The sequence below is a fragment of the Daktulosphaira vitifoliae genome, unplaced genomic scaffold, assembly GCF_025091365.1.
Source record: "Daktulosphaira vitifoliae isolate Bord-2020 unplaced genomic scaffold, ASM2509136v1 Scaffold_5, whole genome shotgun sequence".
In the NCBI taxonomy this organism is placed as follows: Eukaryota; Metazoa; Arthropoda; class Insecta; order Hemiptera; family Phylloxeridae; genus Daktulosphaira; species Daktulosphaira vitifoliae.
This window is the reverse complement of record NW_026099576.1, coordinates 8,292,901-8,313,819: the sequence shown is the minus strand read 5'-3', so window position 1 is coordinate 8,313,819 and position 20,919 is coordinate 8,292,901. Positions and strand designations below refer to the sequence as shown.

The 20,919-nt window shown below is 26.5% G+C and overlaps 1 protein-coding gene across 1 annotated transcript in view; it reads left to right on the top strand.

The window, feature by feature from the left end:
• Positions 1 to 12,207: 12,207 nt before the first annotated feature.
• LOC126907567 (nuclear pore complex protein Nup88) overlaps positions 12,208 to 20,919 on the top strand; it is a 33,564-nt gene continuing 24,852 nt past the window's right edge. The window contains exon 1 of the mRNA XM_050688932.1: positions 12,208 to 12,511. Within this exon, the coding sequence (XP_050544889.1) occupies positions 12,308 to 12,511 (204 nt within the window). The 5' untranslated portion in view covers positions 12,208 to 12,307. The remainder of the gene's footprint in view (positions 12,512 to 20,919) is intronic.

Here is a 20,919-nt window from a genome sequence, read left to right as displayed (position 1 = left end):
AAAATTGATCTAAAATTTATTGATAATTTATCTACAAAAATTAAATTACCTGTTTTCATTAAAATCCTGAAATTTTCAATACTAATTAAATTATTTATGTTTACTTGTTATATTCACAAAGAAAAATGTATTTAATACTATTTTTTATTTAACATTTTATTATATTCTGATATAGTACAGACGCGAAATAATTGCATTTACAAACCGCCATTGTCAAAAATACCATTTAATATTGAGCGTTTTTCCGTTGTAGAAATTTTCAGCTCATTATCTTTTTCAAATTCTTCATTATCTTTTGAAAATAACTGATTATCGTTTATGTTATCAGATTGACCTTGAGTTTGCTCATTCTTGCTGTATTTTGTATTTTCCATACACTGTAACACCCAGTTTTTGGCTTCATCCAGACTAACAGGATCTTCATACGAGTCACCGAATACGTTTTCCCACATAATCATGTCGTTACGTGCCATCAAATTTCTTGGATGTACGCCGCCAGAGGAGATTAAAATTATAATAAATATTATGATAACGGACAATGAAATTTTTAAACACTTCATCATTAACAGACAACAATAGTTAGACCAATACAAAGCTTCTATACACAATTAAACGTAGAATCTAAAGATCTATATACTTTTACAAAATTTTAAATTATATAATAACAATTGATCACTTAGGGCTAATATTATTAAATATTTAGAAATATTAATTGATTATAAAAATTATTAAAAATATTTAACTGACGAATAAGCCACAAAAAGTACTAAAAAATCGCGAATACGTATTTCGGGAACAATGTTACCATCATCAGCGCCAAACACACACTCACATACTGCTATCTATTTAGCGCTGATAATGGTAACTTTGTTCCCGAAATACGTATCGCGATTTTTAATATACTTTGTAGCTTTTTCTGTTAAATACATTAAATATTTTTTATATTTAAATTAGTATTTTTTATATATTGTTTAATTTTAAATAAGTCTCAATAAATAAATAAAATTAATTGTAATTTACTAAATATGTTTTACTATAGTTTTATAAATGTGACAACTTGATGGAAGTCATACAGTGATAGTTAAATGGGAGTGGATTAGGAATTATATACCCCCCGACATGTTCTATTTTTCATTTTTGAATACGTTTCATACTCCGTATTATGGAAACTTAATAAAAAGAATCATTTATGAATTTCTATTAGTTCACAATAATATTTTAACATAGTCAATACAATAAATACATCCCAAGGTAGGTATAAGATTACAGTGCACACGACATTTTTTATCCTGAAGGAATATCGTTACTTCTCATGAAAAAATCATTGGACCACCACAGACGTCACAAATGACTAATTAATTTACTGTTTCAAAGTAAATTATGTAAAACAAACAATAAACAATTATTACAGTGAAATTATAGAAAGATGTAATTGATTTTTTTCCTTTGTATTTGAAAATAAGTGGGATAAATTTGCTGATTATTTTAATACCAAAAACAAAGTCCAATAAGATTATGCATTATTTGTTAAGTTTATCGCCAAATATTAATATTAAGCAAAATCTGTGGCATATATTTTAAATCAAGGCAGGCATCGAAAAATTAAAGTAAATATGACAGAATAAAGTAAATATTACATAATTACAGTTTGTCATGAATATGACCAGTTAAAAATATGTAAAGCTTACATTTAATAATAATAATATGAACACTTAAATATAATTATTTAAAGAAAAACAATTTTCACATTAAAGAATTTCAATTTACACAGAACTAATTTTTATCACTATAGCTAATTTAAAAATACAAAATATTTTTGTGAGTATTTTTATTTGTCATTTTAATTTTACTTGTTCATTTGTCATAAATATAAATAATATTTTTTATTTTAAAGTCAGTATCCATTGATAGTAAAACTTAAACTAAGCTACACTTGCTTAATTTAATTAATATTTGAAAATCGCTGTTGATCATTTATTTTAGATAATATTACACGTATAAAGTGGCTTTAGATTTTGAAATATTAAACTTTTTATCAAAGGTCATTCCATTAAATTTATCATAGTTTTATAGATATTTGATAAAATATTACTTAAAATATAGTTATTATATTGTAATTGAAAATCAAATCAATAAAGTATCATAGTATTACAAAGCTAGAGTAAAAATCTCAACATTTATTTTTTAACACTTTATTGTAATTTATAATCTGCATAAATTTTAAACAATTAATAATACTATATATGATTAATGGAAATAATTAAGACTTAAAAACAGTTTTTTTCACATAATAAAACAACAACCAAAATACTAATTATAGTTCTGTAAATTTATCAAGAATAAACTGAAATTTCTTAAAGAATTTTTCAATGAATTTCGATTTTTAATTTGAAAATCCGAGTTTAGAACTAATTATCCGAACAGCGTGTAAATGTAAATGTTACAAAACTTGTTTATCTAAAAAATGAACATAAAAGATTATCGTTAAATTTCACTACAGTTTTCGTTCAGATTGTGTGTTACACTCATCTCTGGGGTGCGATTTTTCGGGACACGACCACCTCCGCCCTAACTGCAAACAATATCACCTGCTAAACTGCCTTCGCCGGAACCCATCACGGATACCCATCAGAAAATTTGCATACTTACATTCACATACGTGTTTATATTTGTCGCCATTATTTTAAATTGCTTCGTTCGACGACTGTGCACAAGATTGGCGTTAAAGGTAAATTTATATGTATATGAGAAACGGCAATCAAGGGGAAAATTCGAATTATCCCGCTGAAGAGATAATATCATTCTCTCCGCTACCCTTGTTGTTACTATACCACTATACTATTCTATCGTAGACGACGGACGTATCAATCGAGGCGATCAAATCGCATTGAGAACGCTGTTTTTATCCAAATATTTATACGGCAAGGGGATAAGTTTTTTCAAGTGAAACAAAAACAAATAATATAACTCCCTCGTGAATAAAACCGCAAGTTTTTAAAAGCGAGAACGATAGTTCTCGATAACAACAAATTGAACATATTCAAAATACTTGATTATCATTTTAACTAATTTCAGTAAATTGAGTAAATTCAAATAAAATTGAACTTAATAATTACTCAACATAGTGTTTTAATTAATTATTTTAAATTTTATTAATTTAATAATAATCATTTATTAATCGCTAATGTATAGATTTTATTTTCTGTTGAAAAAGTAGTTATATATACACACTCTGTAATTTTATATTCATTCAACTGATCAAGAAATGCTCTAATTTAATTGAGAAATTAAACATAAAAAATATTCTATTAAAGATAACGCTATTAGGTAACTTTAATATGCATACAAATAACATAATTAATGACTAATTAATAGCTAATTATTAAAAATATAATAGTTAAAAATTTATTTATTTAAAAACTTTCAATACAAGAGTATTATTACAGCTAAACAGTTAGGTTTAAAAATTGAGCAAAAAATTGTTGAAACTTGAAGTATTATAGTCCAAAAGGATTTTAAAGTCACCTGAAATTACCTTATTAAATACTTGTAAATTGTTTTTTTTTTTTGTAATTTCACGGCCAGTTGGTAACAAAATGAACAATATTGGAAATTTACGCTATAATTACTAAAAATCTCTCAACAAAATTTCACATATCTTGAATATTTTGTTTTCATCGTGGAATTGGTTCTAACCCCACAACCGTTCCATAAGAAAGCACATGTTTCACAAACATATTGTAAACATTAAAATTAAATTTCATCTATAAAAAAACTTAAGGAGAAAGATATTTTAAATAATTCCCCTTATTTGTATAGTATAGATTTTTTCACCAACGCAAACAATGAACGATAATGCACCATCGTTACACATTGTTCGACTAATTAAAAACAAACCCTGGCCCGGATATATCTCGAGGGTATTAAAAGAGAACATTGCAGTAACTCCCCAGTCATATCTTTTTTGTATTTTTTATTATAGTCGTTACTTGAACGTATATATACATATTAAATATTCCTTTCTCATCTGTTCCTCCAAAGACAATAAAGGTAAAATAATACAATATGTCCTGATACGGTGTGTATTAAGCATTAACGACGAAAAAGGGGCGGCGGAGAAGAGTTTTGCTTTATTTAACGCTCTACTGAATTTGCAATCGGTTTGCAAACATTCGAAATCGGACCTCAACTACACTGAGGCCACGATATAATGGACTGGAGGAAATGTTTTGTGTCGTTTATTTTATTGGTATCTAAATATTTGCTCAATTTATATCACCCCCAAAAAAAACTAAACGATTTTTTCAGCCAATTTTTTAAAAACATTTAGGAAATGATATAAATATATTCTTGAACAAGTCAGTTAATCATATAATATATGATTATATAATATACATTATATATTATAATTTTACTGTAGTATAATATTATCACGTAGTACATTTTTATTCGAAGAACCGTTATTCTGTTATTGCTCATTAACATTTATCAATTTTTAACATATTTTCTATTAATAGTTTGCAGTTTAGCGTATAGCAGTTGTCTTCTGTTACTTCGATAATGTCAATAATGAGAATAAACAATAAACCAACAATAATTAATGGCCATTTTAAGTGGATTATTGTTGATTTCGATATTATGAAAGCTAAATTAATGATGAATTTCTATTTTAAATCCAAATCTTTATCTTCTAAATAATTTAAAAACGCTAAAAGTTGATCGAATAAAAAATATTATAAGAACAAAATGTTTAACAATTTTTTTTTATTATATCATTTAACTAAAATTTGGGGTTCCCACTAGATAATTATATCATATTAGATGATGGTTTTTTATCCTCGAAAGTATAAAAAAAATTGATTTAACTACATATTATTAAGTTTTTTACCCTGCATACTTAATTTCGTTATCATCATATGCAGTAGTATAATTAGGTTTCGGCCGGGTACAGGACTTCTAGGATATAATAGAAAAAATTTCAATACGTCTTCTTGGCAAAAAAAATTGTGTCTTCAACATTAAATTCTTTTTGTCAAATAGTTATGACACCGATAGCCCACACCCTAATTACGCCTGTACTTAGTAGTATAAATGTAAAATAGTAGTCGACCACATGAATTCTTTTTGATTGAACTTTTAACTTTTATCAATAAATACTCTGTTAAATAATTTTAGTTAGAAGAATATAAATGCTTGTATTGCTATTCTTAACATCGATGAAGCGAACATTCTAATAACAATAGTTTATGTAAGTATTTAATATAAATAAATTGTTCGTAGTCCAGTAGGACACTATCCATCACAATGAGAGAAAACCTTGATGCCCACGTGTTACCTTAACTGTTTCAAGACGAAGAAGAAACCATATAACTAGATTTCCCCCAAGACAGTACCGCTTACTGGAAGCGTAAAGAATGAGTAGGTTAACTAAGGGATTGGTTTCGAGAAAATACAATACATCGGTAGCTGTGGTGGAGAGGCCGGACTCCTTTGATAACTAATTAAGAAGGTTTGACTTCTGCCAAGACAAAACGAGTAATTAGTTACCACTACAACCACTGTAACTCAAGCTCCTTTAAGTAAAAGCTGGCTAAATAATATCTTTTCCGATGCCCTGAGGGCACACCAACAGTCCAAATTAATAGCGCACATCGTAATTGCTTCTAATACAAACTGCCCGGCTCATCGACATACACACACACACACACACACATACACATACATCCGGCACTGGCCCAAAGCAATCAAACTTTATAAGATGCCTTAGCGTTGCACTGGACGTTTAGAAAATTTATGATCTAAAAGACTATAAACAACGGTTGGGGAATTTTCATCTTTAAAAAATTCCCATCTGAATTGATATTTGATTTTTTAAAAGCCTTTCCCTTATTATTACAAACACTAAGACTCTGAACCCTTTAAATTAAGAACGCAATAACAAAAAAATAATAGCGACTTTTTTTAATACCAAACTTTTAAAATATGTTTTAATACTGTATTTAAAATATATATATATATATAGACTTATTAATTTTTCTATGTCTTTGGAAATTCTACTAATTTGTAGTAAATGCTTTATTTTACAAATAAAATTTATATCTATTACTATTTTCAAATAAAAATTCACATTTTAATACATATTTTTACCATAATTACTACAAATAATTAATTTTTATTCAAAATAAAAATAAAAAAATGTTAATTACAATTCATAAATTTTAAGTCAAATATTAACTTTGAACTTAAGATCTCGAAATCGAAAATTCTACATTCAGAATACGTTAAATAGTCTTAAGAAAAGTATATATAAATAAATAAATAAATCTATGCAACATTGGTTTAATTTTTGGCAATGATTTTAACTTACTAAATTACTTATAAAATGGTTTATTTATATTAAATTATAAACAGATAACGGATTTAAACGAATAATTAATAAAAATACGAATCATAATTTACTGCACATGTACACAAGTATTTTTCGGAATTAAACAGACATCGGTATAATGGTTAGATTTTTAGAATTAATAATATTTTTAAATAAAATTCTTTACTTGTTTGAAATTCTTTTTTTTTTATATTAGTACTAAATCATCGAGTTTAAAATCTCTTAATTGAAAAGTCTAGTGACAAAAAAAAAAAATAAGTAAATTGTTTATTCTTAACATATTTTTAATTAGCTCCATCAAGGTCTAGTTGTAAACACTAGATTATTTTACTTTTATATTTTTCTTAAAATATTAATTAACTGAAGCATAATGAACTTCTGAAATATTAGTGGCTGATTGGCTTATACTTGTTTACGAAAAAATATTCATTCGGGTTATTTAATTATGAATTAATGTGAAACCCTCATGCATAGTATTGTTTATTATACTATAAAAATAAATTTTAATAGATTTCATTTTTTTTTCTCTTTCTCTATTATAGCCTTTTTAAAATGGGCGGTTACCACTAGGGTGATGGAGAAGTACTTTATTATTCTTTGTTTCAATTATAGTCCACGAGTTAGTTGGTCAATATTCAATTACTCTATGGAAATTTAGTAGATATCATTATGTAACTAGGGATTTATGTATAAAAGAGAGTATTTTAACAAGTGTTTTACGTGTTTTGTCCGCATAACTTTCACAGCTGACATCGAAAAAAACATATTTGTATTTTTAACGAGCAAATATCATGTTCTAGTATAGTAGACATATTCAAGACCGATATTTAGAGGAAACACTTAATCGAAAATAATCACATACTGCCACACGAAAATTACACTTCTTTAAACAAATCAATGACGGAGGTTAATTGATAGTGTGTGTGGGGTTTATTAATGATCGATATATTTAGAATATATCATTAACATTTTTATTAATTTACATAATTTAGTCGACAACATTCACTTTAAACACCCTTAAAAATGATCTCTAGGAATGTCCCTAATTTTAAACTGCAAAATATTGAAAGAAAAAATAAAATTGTATTTTATCTTTATTTCAATACCGTAATCGAGAAAAAATTGGATAGCCTCACTAATAATATTCTAAATAAAATGCGAGTAGATGCAGAAAAAAATTATTAGATATCAAAAAAAAAAAAGTATAAATAGTGACAGTGCGACTGCTTATTCTAAAAACACTTGGTTTAGAACACTTGTCTTATCTAACGGGTTTCGCTAGGGATTAACCTTAACACAGGCTCAAGTCTTAGCAAATAAAAATACATTAATATATCTTAGTCAAACATGCTATTGTCAAAATAAGCCTTAACTGTGGCGAATGGCTTGCCAACAGTCGCGGTTTTTAAAGATTTCATTCATACGATTACTTGTGCTGTATGAGTTATTTTAATTTTGGGACATTACACGTGATTTTATAACATAACATTTCCCAATATATTCTTCATAATATAAATAAGATAAGTCAACCCAGATTAATAAACAAATGACCCTTATATGAGAAATAATTACTATGGAATAATTACACTTTTAAAAAATTATAAATAGTTCGAACATAAAAAGACAACTCTAGAAATTTGATAAAAAAAAAAAGTATTATTATATTAGTAATATTTCTGGTATATTTAATTATTTGATAGTTCATTAATTTGAAAAATAGTCATCCAGTTGAGTAAACAAAACTATATTTGATAATATATATGCGTCAATACAAAACAAATATAAAATAATTAAAACAACTTTATTTATAATAATTTTAGTCTAATCAAAGTTCTCAAAGATATTAAAATTGCGACGCATAAATATCGAAAAAATGTTGAACATTTCATCTTTATTTTTATCTACAATTTTTATACTATTTTTCTACGTTGATCATATTCAATTATTCGAAAACATGGAATATTTGAAAAATGAATATGTAAAAGCACAAATGTTAGGCAACCGGAATGATGAATATAAAATTGGCATTTCATTAAAGATAATTCTGAGATCGCTTAATGAAAATCAAAGTATAGATGAAGATGAAAAGAGGACGTTGCTTTGCCTTTACTATAAAGATGCCATGGTGTACCGATCATTGAAATATGTGTATGCATTGGCCTTTTATGGTTACTTAACAGCTGGACAAAAAAATCAAGATAAATCTATTGAAAAAGTTAGTAACGCAGTATATACTATAAGTAATTATTTTTATTTCATGGATTTAGAAAATGAAGTTCTAGAAAACATTAGAAATATTTTAAAGAATTTCAATCATTTATTGAAAGAACAAAATTCTGGTCCACATTTTGGAATCATACCCAAGGTTTTCAATAATATCATAAAAATGATAAATTGTTATTTCAAAGGAGAAAAAATTTTGCAATATAAAACTAATAAAACTATATTAAGAAACAACCACGAAAAATGTTGGCTTATATTTAAATCTGTAATAAGTAAAAATTTAGAAAACGAATATTATCCTCCAACAAAAATTAAACACAAAAATAAGGAAATAATTGAAGCCATGAACATTCTTACTACTAACTTAGTAGAAGAATATAAAATAAAAATTAATGCTCATGGAAATAACGAATAGGAATGTAAAATAAATAATTTTATACTGTGAGTTTAAGTTATAAAATTATTCAATAAAGAATATTAAAAAAAAAAAGTATATTATTCATTTACACATGTTTTTGTGACAATTTTAGTATATTAAAATTAATTCTCTCAGAGTATTTTTATTATACTATTTTTAATGTCGAATATCCATGATGTATTATATATTCAAAATTATATTACATTAACAAAAAATTAAAAATAACCAAATATTATTTTTAATTTAAATTGTGTCCGTATGCTTAAAACTTTACTAATTAATAATAAACATACTAACTTAAATATGAAACTTCTAATGTATAAATCCCTTATTAAACCCATTTGGACCTATGGTCTCCAACTATGAGGAAATGCTAAAAAATCAAATATAAATCGTATTCAGGCATTTCAAAATATTTCTTTAAGAAAATTAACTAACTCCCCTCCATACGTATCAAACTATACCCTCCATTTTGATCTAAAAATTAAAACTGTTAATGAAGAAGCAATAACATATTATAAAAGATTCCACACTTGACTAGCCTCCCACTCCAATTCCCTAATAAAAAGTCTTTCAACTAATGTTATTCCTGGTAATCTTCCGAGACTCTTAAAGCGCAACTGGTGTAGAGATATATTAACTTAACTTTAGTTAAAAAAAGAAAAAAAGAAATAAATAATCACTTAAAAGTGTCATCTATGGCTCCTTTTATCAAGTATTTCATGTTATAATTATTTTAGCTAATACTCTTATTGTACCTATAGGGAACAGATTGTTAATTTTGAAGTTAAATTGTGTCAAAAAATATATGAATAATTTTTCTTTAGACCACAAAAATCGTATTTTAATTAAAATTTTGAAACAAAAGAACATAACTTCAAGATTATTTAAAAAAAAAGCACTGTGGGGTCGCGGAATAATGGGAATGTGGCATAGTTGGGTCCAGTATAGATAATATCTGACAGTGATTAAAATAATTATAATAAAAAACGCTTCGATCCGTCGGTTTTAATTTCAAATATAAAAAAATTCATTTAAAGTAAATAGTAATTTTTGAATAAACATTTAATATATACTCAACATTTTTTCTTATATATTAATTATTTGGATTACTATTACTCAATTCTAAGATCAATACACCTAAATATGAACCCCTTTTTTGAAGATGTAATGATGTTGCACACATTCTAAACCACAAGTATTATATTCGTTAAAAGTAAACAGAAAACTGATTTAGGACTTGGTTAAATTTTAATTGGGGGCTATTATATTCAAAGATTATATATAGAGGCATTGAATATATGCTCTGAAGGCTATTGCTTGGAGAGTAAACAATATTGCTGTACTACAATGCAAAAGTATATAATACAAAGCATGTTTGTTCAGGAGTAGGGTAAAACAGCACGTGTATTTTGAATTATTAAAATAAAAAACTATTTTTAAGATGACATGAACTTGAAAAATGAAAATTTAAAAAATTAAGAACTTTTAATGACTTTAACAACTGTTTAGTTATTTACATAGAACTTAAAAAGACTATTTCGCTTAATTGATATTTGATGATTTTTTTTTTATTTTTAACACCATTTCCGTACAATTGTATAACAAATTATATGTATGTAATTTTTTTGTGCTATATTTTATACTTATTTTAGGTAAAAAATTAATTGATATACATATGTATGTATGCATCAATCTATAGCACTATGAGTATTATAAATTAACAAGTACTTAGGGTTATTTAGCTTAAAATTCATTATTAATTTAGTTATTTTATACCTTTTAAAAAAGGTATAAATATTCAAAATTTGATCAAATATCAAAAACATATAATCTATATAAAAAGACAAAACAGAAACAAAATTATTGTAAGGGTTTAGCAATTGTTACGTATGCTACATATAACTCTCATACGTATATTGTATGTCATAATCATAATATTGTTCATATAGTCACATTTCTTATACAGGATTTGATATCCATCAAATGTTTCGTGCTGTCAAGGGAAAGCAGGAAAACGTTTTTCAACAATAAAAAAATGACAAGGGGTAAGAGCAGAACCGGAGACACTCACACACTGACTAACAAATACATGCATAGGAAAGAAAAGAAATGCCAAAGCTTACAAACACATAATGCTAATATCGTTTGTCTTGAATACCGTCACCATCATTTCTGATATATACATAAATAAAGCCGGAAGCGTTTCGCCGCTGATGACGATACATTTATTTGGTGTTATTTTTTTTCGTGAAAACTTTCAAACAATGACCCTTTATTGTCGTGTATATGTTCGTGTTCTACTAAGGCGTAAAGGGGTTGTACATGTCAAAAATGCCAAAAAAATTTGAATTCGACGACGATCTTTTTCCTGTTTATGTATATGTATATATGAGAGTAAACATATAATAGTGCGCATATTCGTATAAAATAGATGGTTTTTCGTTTATTCACCCTATTAAGTCTATGGTCAATATGTAAAGCCCATACAATATTATTTGACTTTAACTACACGCAATATCAGAATAAATTAACTGTTACTTATCTTTTATATATTAACGATTCGGTTATCTTGATCCTATATTTTTACTTCTATTTTATTATTTTGAACCCTTTTAGTCAATACTTTCAATTATACAAAAAAAAAATTATTGAATTAAATTTGTTTTCTTTTATTTAAAAATAAAGCCCCGGCTTTGTGTATAATATTTCATTTGTTTACTTATATTTAAATTTATTATTATAATTATTATTATTAACTAAGTTAATAATTTTTTATTACAACAACATTTCGAAAGTTCACAGTTTTCAAAAGCGACAAATATTCTGACTGTAGATAAATCGGATAAATGATTTTAATGAATCACAGTAATATTAACATTTTATAGTTATAATAAAATATGTACTACACCAGCACAACAAAAAATAGTCGATTATTATAAAAATTGATTTCAATTTTACAAATTAATTCATTGTGCCATTACGTTTTAAATAGATAATATGTTGAACAGTAATTTGTTATTATAATGAAGTGAAATTAAAATAATAGAGGCAAAATTATGTTTTAACCTTATCAGATTATTTAATAACAGTGATATTGTTTTGCACTACATGGCTACACTGTAAGATGTATGACAACGCAACCTTATCTTTTTCCGGCAATTTTATTTGTTAGATAAGAAATAAATATCCGTTTATAGTGCGTTTTTAATTTTTTCTTCTTACTATACTCGTTCAATTTATTTGATTATTTACTTTCGAATTTAAAATACCTAAAAATGTCTTCTGCCACAGATATATTAAACTTGAATAAAATGGAAGTATTCCAAAACTTGAAGAAACAATTAGAGAAAAGAGGAACTAACTTTTTACAAAATTTGATTGCATTCAAAGACCAAATTTTGTATGTGTGGAATTCTGAAGAATGTTGCTTATATGCTATACTTTTATCTACAGCCCATGAAAAAAATATCAAGTATAAGGTAATTAATGTTATTTGTTAAAAATCGAATAACTGCAATAAAGTAGCTAAAATTTTTCCAATATTAATTATATCATCAAAATTTATGTTTACTTAAATTAAATTAATGTGGCCAACAACTGTTTAATACAATTTATTATGATATATGTATAACAGCTATATTCCTTCTCAATCTTAGAAGTATTCAGTTGCATTATTCACTAACATTTATTTAAATAATATAATGATAGTATGAGTATATTATTATTACACTAAAAAACAAAAAAGTTACCAAATATATTTTCCTAACTTCATATTAAAGAATTTGTACATCTTGAATGAATTAAACATATCTTTGCAAAAGTTTGCTAAGTTCAAGTACAATGATAATTTAACTCAATAAAATTATTTTATAGCTTAAAATGCTCATATAAATTTTATTAAAAAAAAATAATTTTAGGATGGGTAATATACATAAATATTAGTTATTAGCCATTTTGAAAATGTGTAAAACTTTAACTCTAATGAAATATTAAAAAAATACTGTTAAATGTTTTGAACTATTCAATTAGATTGCATTACTATTAATTATATATTTGTTTTAAACTTATTATGTCAATTTAGAATATCAACCTATATTAATTTGATTCTTAAATATAGTATTGAATTTTTTTGTCTATAAACAAAACTATTAACAACTTAAATTGAAAATTATAAATAAATAAATATTATTTTTAAAGTTATAAATTAAAAACTACAATGCATAGCATATCTCAAATGAACTTAAATCCTTTCATGCAAAGTATTCAATTTTATTAGCATAGTGGATATTTGTTTATTGTCATAAAATTTATATATTACTTTTTTAAGTCATAGATAGAATATAATTACTCTGAAAATTCTGACTATCTTTCATCATAGTGACCAAAGCTTTGACGTTTAATTGATTACACAATTAGTATAAACTTTATGAAAACATATATCCTTAAAGTATTTTAGATATTAACATAGATCTTTAATATATTAATAGAGCATAAGAATTTAAAATCATTGAGGTTGTTTTTGTAATCTTAAAGTGATAAGAATTTGAGACTGCTTGTTTACATAGGTTGTAGCTAAATAATTTTGTAAAAAACTGTCTCATTTCATTATTATTATGTAAATCTAGATGCTTTATTGATTAGATTATGTTTTATGTGTGTTTTTTTAAATATATTTATCAAATGCACATTTTTTAGAATACACTATAATTTTAATAACATTTCATTCAAAATAATTAGTTAAATTATTTCATTTTTGTTATTTCAAGGCCCTACCTTTTTAAGTATTTCTCTTATAGAGAAACCTATATGTTCTTGACTATCAAACAATGATGATTAATTAAGCTTGAAAGTATATTTAAAAATAACTGAAAAGTTTAAATAATTGTTTGAAAGTTAAAATTTTTTTAATTTTAACTAGTTATAAGATTTATATATTAGGTAATATGTCTTTGATTTTGTAGAAAAAATAAACATTTTTATTCTACGATTTAATTATTTTTTGAAAACAGTAGTTTGCTTTTTATTGCATACCTTATTACAGCAAAGTCAATTAAAGATCAATTCTAATAAAATAATCATCCACAAATATAAAAAATGTTCCATTATAAGTATACATAAAAAATTTTTTTTAGTAGGAACACAAATAATTAATAAGCTTATTTGTTTTATAATGATCTAAATGTAACAATAAACAAGGTACTGGTAGATAACAACTATGAAAACAGTATTTCAGATGTTTAACAATTTAAAGTTATGTATGAAGGTGTGCATAGAGTTTTGTGATTTTTTCACTAGACAATTACATGCGCTCTCCTACATCCGACTAGGTATAAACATATTAATTATTTCCAAAATACTAGTTCAAAATTTATTATTCTCTAACTATTTTCTTAATTAGATAATTATGTAATAAATAAGTTAATTAATAATATTTTTCCATTAAAAAGAATAAAGTTGCTACTCTTATAAGATATAAAAGATGAATATAAAAAATTCTTCATAATAGGTAAATTGAAAAAACATGTAAATAATTGAAACTAAAAAAAAAAATTTACATAGATATTATTATTTGTTGACTAATTAAGTGATTCACAATATTAGAATCATTCTATATACTTGTGTAGTCCTTATGTAGGAAACTTAAGAAATTGTATGCCAGGTACCCAAATTCAATGTATAGAAACGAAATCTTTTATAAATTTTGAGGATTATACTTTAACCTCATGTGCCTCGTATTTAAAAATTGTGAAAAAAATTATAAAACCAAATTTATCAATAAATAATGACTTGTAAAAAAATGATAAAATTGTAATTTCTTGAGGATCTAAGCATTGAAAAATTTTAAAAAGCTTTTTATTTATATTTTTATATTTTAACTATTGTTTTTTATACATATTTTTTTTATAGAAATCTTTTCTATTAGTCATTTTTTTTTTAAATTTTTTATAAACATTATCTAAAGTTGATAGAAACCCAAAGTTATTGTTCAGAATTAATGTCAAAACAGTATTTTAAACACATCATATAAATTTACAAATCGCAATGGCATTTTAAAATTATTGAAATGTTGTTGCAAATTATAAAATTTGTTTAAAATATTCTAATATTATGTATATTGACACACATAAACCTAATGTTTGTCTAGTCATTTGTTAATTATAAATACTATAATATTATAGTATTTAAAATAAATTATTTTGCTATAGCTATGTCGTGAGTATTGTTATAATTTTATAATAAGAATTGATCCTTGTGGCTGATTGGTTGGGTTATTTAAAATCAAAAATATATTTAAAACTAAAAAATATTTAACTCAAAATTATATTGTTTAAAAATATTTGATTGTTGAAAAATAGATATAATAAGTAAATGACACTATTTTTTTTTAAATGAAGATTTTTTTCGCGTCTCATAAGAGCTTTTTGCTAACCAAAGGTTAAGAAACGTTGCGTTAAATTATTAAGACATTTATAGTTTAATAATTATAATTGTTATGACATTAGGTAATTAAAACTTTCATCGAGTTTATTCACTTTTAGTTGTTAACCATAATTTTAAATATAATCGGTTATTTATTTCTGATTCTGTTAATTTCCCTATTCATTCATTAAATACTAGGTCGTAAACATTTTTTTTTTAGTACTATTCTATTAAAATTTATTATTATTTATAGTGGTGCTGTATAATGTAAAGACTTTTTTTTGCAAAAAGCTAAGTAAGTACCATTTGGCGTTGATTTCTCCGTCGTTTTTCCACTGTTTCCGTTTAACGGTCATAAATCGGCATGAAATATAAGTTCCTTTTCGGATTCTCGCAATATAAACACGAAACGTGAACAAACGACAATCGTAGACGTGAAGGGGCATGAGACTTCCCGCGATACTGTTGTCTGTGAGACACTACAGGACTAAGGGGTTTTAACTTAACAATTATCATAAATATAAACAGTCCTTCGAACTTCCCTTGGTGGCGACAACGATGAAGACCAAAGACGAGGTTTATCTTCGCGAATCTATTGTGTTGAGTTTGTGTTTTCGTTGTTGTGTGTGTTTATTTGTGTACACGCGCGCGCGTGCTAAAGTAGAAGTGTAGGAAAAATGAAATAATAAATTGTCATTATCGCCCTCCAATTGTTCCTTATACAATATTATTATGTGTAATTATGTATATAAGTCCACCGTCGTTTTAGTGTCTCACCATGACCTCATCCTTTTCCTTTTCCTGTCAGTGGTTACCGCCTTTAGGGTAAACCGCTGGTATCATTCGTCGAGAGAAGCATCTACGTCCTGTTGAATTATCGTTTATTACAATGCTGTTCTTATTTTCACAAAATGGATATATTTATGGTAATAAACGCCATAGGGTTAAAGCTCCTTAAGAGAATATTTCCTCTGCATTTCCTATTCCACTTTTATTCTTATATTTTTAGTTAGTAACTTTTATTGAAAATAAAAAGTTAATGGTTCGACATTAAATAACATGTTTTTAATAGTTTCCTATAAGATTCAGAACTCTGAATATAATGTTAATACTACTATTTTAGATCATCAATGCAGATGACTTTTACCGCATTGTCATTTATTAATTAAAATTGTTTTAGAATTTAATTTATCTTTCTTATGACAAAATTTGTTTGATAATTTTTTGACTTCTGTTCTTTCCTTAATAATTATTATGATATATTATTATCATACGGTAGAATATTTTGCAAAAAAAAAATTTTATCTGAAATGATCTAAAAAAAAAAATAAAAAATATCTATTTTATTCGTTCATGTTTCATCATAGCTTTCGATCCATTTGGTTTACCGTACTAAAAACCAAAGTCTTTAAATTTACACGCTACATTAGTGTTTTGTTGTATATATTCACTTTGCCCCTTCCTCTTATACTTCTTTTTATTGTTATTTTAATCCTGAGTGCTGTTTTGAAGACTGATGTTTATCATGCACATTTTTAAAACGCGAAGTATTGTCGAACCCCAACTGGGTTTGAGTTTAATGAACGTTGAATTTTTTAAAAATAAATGAATGATATAGACGTATAGACGTTGACGGTTTGAGATTAAATCGACCTCGAGTATTGAACATTTTTTAGGAATAAAAGTATAGGGCGTGTCCAGATATTATATTACAATTTCATATCAGAAATAATCGTATTAGCTTAATTAAAAATACAAAATGTGTGTATAGTAAAAAAAAGTTGACATACACCCGTCATTCTAAATATGATCGGTAATTATCGTTATTACTTTTTGTGTTATGGTAATAAAATGAATATCGTTTTAGAAAAAGCAAAAAAAGTAATGTCAAAACCGTAAGACCACACCCTTTTTTTCGGGTCATTAGAATATTAGGCAATGTGTAAGTTGTATGTGATGTTCATATATGAACAACAGTGATAAATAAAATATTAATGACGTGAGTGATGGACGTGCAAAATGAAACTGCAGTTTGGGTCCTGTTTGCGTATAGTAATCGACTGTGGTCACGCTGACCGTGTTGTCAAAGAATTCATTATTTTCAGGGAGGGTTTCGTTAATATCATATTATTAATACTACGTATAATATGTCTATGTGTTGTGTATTAGCATATGTCGTTGATTCTATACATGGGCGTAATAAATTTTACTATGAGAACTAAATACAATTAATTGTAATGAAAAACCGCACGTTTAATACTGATGTATTGAATGATGATAAATGTAATTTAGGTTGCCAGCTCATAATGCTTAATATTAAGAATTCAGGATGCATAATTAATGTTCTTTTGTTTCTGAGTTATATTACACCAAAGAAAAATTTTAAACCTTGCACTAAAAGAAACAAGTAAATAAATAACTATCAATTTTCATGTAATTCTCTCTTAGAGATTTCTTCGTAATAATAAATTTGACTATAAGTTTTAAGATTTTGATAGAAGTATTTTTTAGGTTCTTGAAACATTAAATCAAACATGTAATTTTCAGATGCTAATCAATTATAAAAAGGTCTGCTCGTAATGATATTTATTGGTGGATAAAGGTTAATGTTGTTTATGACGATTAAAGGTTAATACGTTTTTCCTTGCGTAATATTATTGAATGAACCTTTTAGATACCATACGTTTTTATAATAGTGTAAATGTTTATCGAGCATATTTTCATACACTGTATGTGTTCATGTACATTAAAATGTATGGCTCCTCCACTCCAATCCAATAAATACTAGTCCAGGTTAATTCATTATCTGGTGTCAGAGAAAAGGCACTCATAACGGATGTGATGCGATTACACCCGTTATGTTGCTATTGTCCCGGGAGAAAATCCAGACGGATCGGGCAGCGTTTTATTGGATGAACTTTATTTTTCTTATTTTTTCAGGCCTTTCTCTTTCTTTTTCTCGTTCTTATTACTACTATCGTCATCAAGGACCAAACTTTTACTTATTTATTGTCGCGTTTCTCACTTTATGAAAAATATATCTGAAGATAAAAAAAATACCTCTATCTAGTCTGAGCAATCTAAAGGGGAAATGTTTTATTCGACTCGATTTTTCTTGCTTTAAAACAACACGGAATTAAGTTAAATCCGCGGCCATTAGACCTTTTGCGCGCCCTCTGTATTGAGTAGTTGGCCGCTCAAATCCGTGACACGGTAATCAACGGGTTTACTTATAATAAATAATGAAAACCATCGGCGGACGTAGAAAAATTATAAGGCATTATACAGTGGAGATATTTGAGATTGGTCGAATATGGAGGGTGTCTCTGCGTTCAATAAGTAAGTTGCGGAGGATTTTTTATTAGGAAATCTCGCAAATGCGAGAGGAAAATATAGCCGAGTTGAATTGAGTGCGTGACATTTTTATTTTAACCATTACGTTGTAATTAGGATTTTATTACAACCCATTCGACTATTCTACTACGTCTCTGCCTTTCTATCCGTCGGAGATTAAAATGAAAGTTGGCATTCAGTAATTAGATATGCAGGTCCTAGTGGGTTTTTGTAATCTGCGGTCTTCTTAAGCTAGGACACGTAAAGGATTTACTAACCAGGACGAACATAATAAAAAAATGGACAAGCATTCTAAAGGACGTTTTAGGATTAAACGTAGTTTAAAAAGACATTTGAAAAAGTCATCTCGGACACTGGATTTTTGTTACAGATTTAAGTGGTTATACTCGAAATTTTTTTGCGTTTAAAATTATATCCCATATAATAGTAAGAGTTTTGAAAATCCAGTCTTTTTTTATTATTGTTTTCCTTTCATCTATATCTTTTGCATGGAAAATACCTTTATTCGTGTAACCAATGATTTTTATAGTAATTTTGTGTGTACTATAGTGTTCTTTTAACTTTGTTTTGGCGATGTTGATTAAATGAGTGAATTTGTTTCTGTTTTATATTTAGTGAGCGGTGTTACTTAAGTTATTATTAAATTACTTCTTTAAGATTAAAAAAATTACAGTGTTTTAATTGACATTATTTGTTTTCGTGTATCAAAATGTGTTACCACTTACGCCGTTTTATGGTTAAGCAAGGCGAACTGCGTGGATTTTGCATAAGTATTACTTGGTATCGGAATAATTAAACGTTTAATTAAAAGTCAGTAGACGGCCGCGGCAGCACGGCGATGGTGGAGACCGATAGAAAATACCGCTAAAAGCCTCGTGTATATAAATATATATATGATCGCGTATATACAAGCGGCTTTAATTACAAGCCCCCGGGGTCATAGACTCTAGCGATGAGAAAGACACGAGGAAGAGTGGCGAACAAATTTATGTGCAGATTTCAGACCTCTGGGAAACGAGACTTTGTTTGCGGTGACAATTTGAACGATTTATGGGCACTATGCACGCGCGGCAGCAGAGTATAGCTTAAACCGTCTGCTGTATACCTACCCTGTAGCCCAATGCTTTTTAAGCGGGAGACCTTTTAGGGGTTACTTTATCCTTAATTCTTAGATACCGCATCAAATATTAAAATTTAAAAGTCATCAAGTAATTTGTATAATTTTTTATGAAATATTTATCATTATTAAACTTTATTTGATTCAATTAATCAAATTATTTTTTTTTTTTTTTTTTTGTGCATAACTATGAACTCGTTAGTAAATAGTAAATTTTATACAAAGGGTTACATTTTTAAAAAAAATTACCATTTTTCTTTCATTAGCCCTAGCAAAATGTGTTCACAAGACCAAGTCTTAACCGTAGTCACGTGGAATGATAATGAAAAACAACCGACAAGGGATATGCTTAGTCCGACTGACCGGGAAAATAGATGAATGGCATCGGGGACTCTCATCACGTTCATGTAATTTGAGAGACAATGATTGAAAAGCGGTGGGTTTAATACTGAAAAATGGTTAGAGATCAACGATGGCAAGCGATTTCTCATAGTAGAAAAAACGTAGACTTAGTGTAAGAATCATATGGCGGAAGTTTTTCTAGGGTGTTCGGAAGATCTAGATGATGTAATAACCAACAAAATATAAGACGGTCGGTTTGTTGGTTGGTGAAATACATTAGATTTCCTTATTTTTGTTATAAAAGTAAATTAGTATCCAAAAAAGAAACTATTCTAGTTAATTATTTGAATAATGCGGGGTAATTTGATTTGCAAGAACATGTTTTCACGTGTATTTCTTTTCTACTTATAATGTTCAACAATATGTATAGCAAATTATATTTATACTCCAAAATTAAATTAATTTAATTGTTAATAATCACAATTAATAAGCTAGAATATTTTTCTAAGCAACAAATAAATGTAATCTTGATTCTATTTAGATATTATAAATTACTTAGAAGATAACAATAATAATATAATTTTTGTAAATTACAATGTTTTTCGTGAATTTCATGCACGCGATTATAATGATATTATTTCTATCTAACTGAAC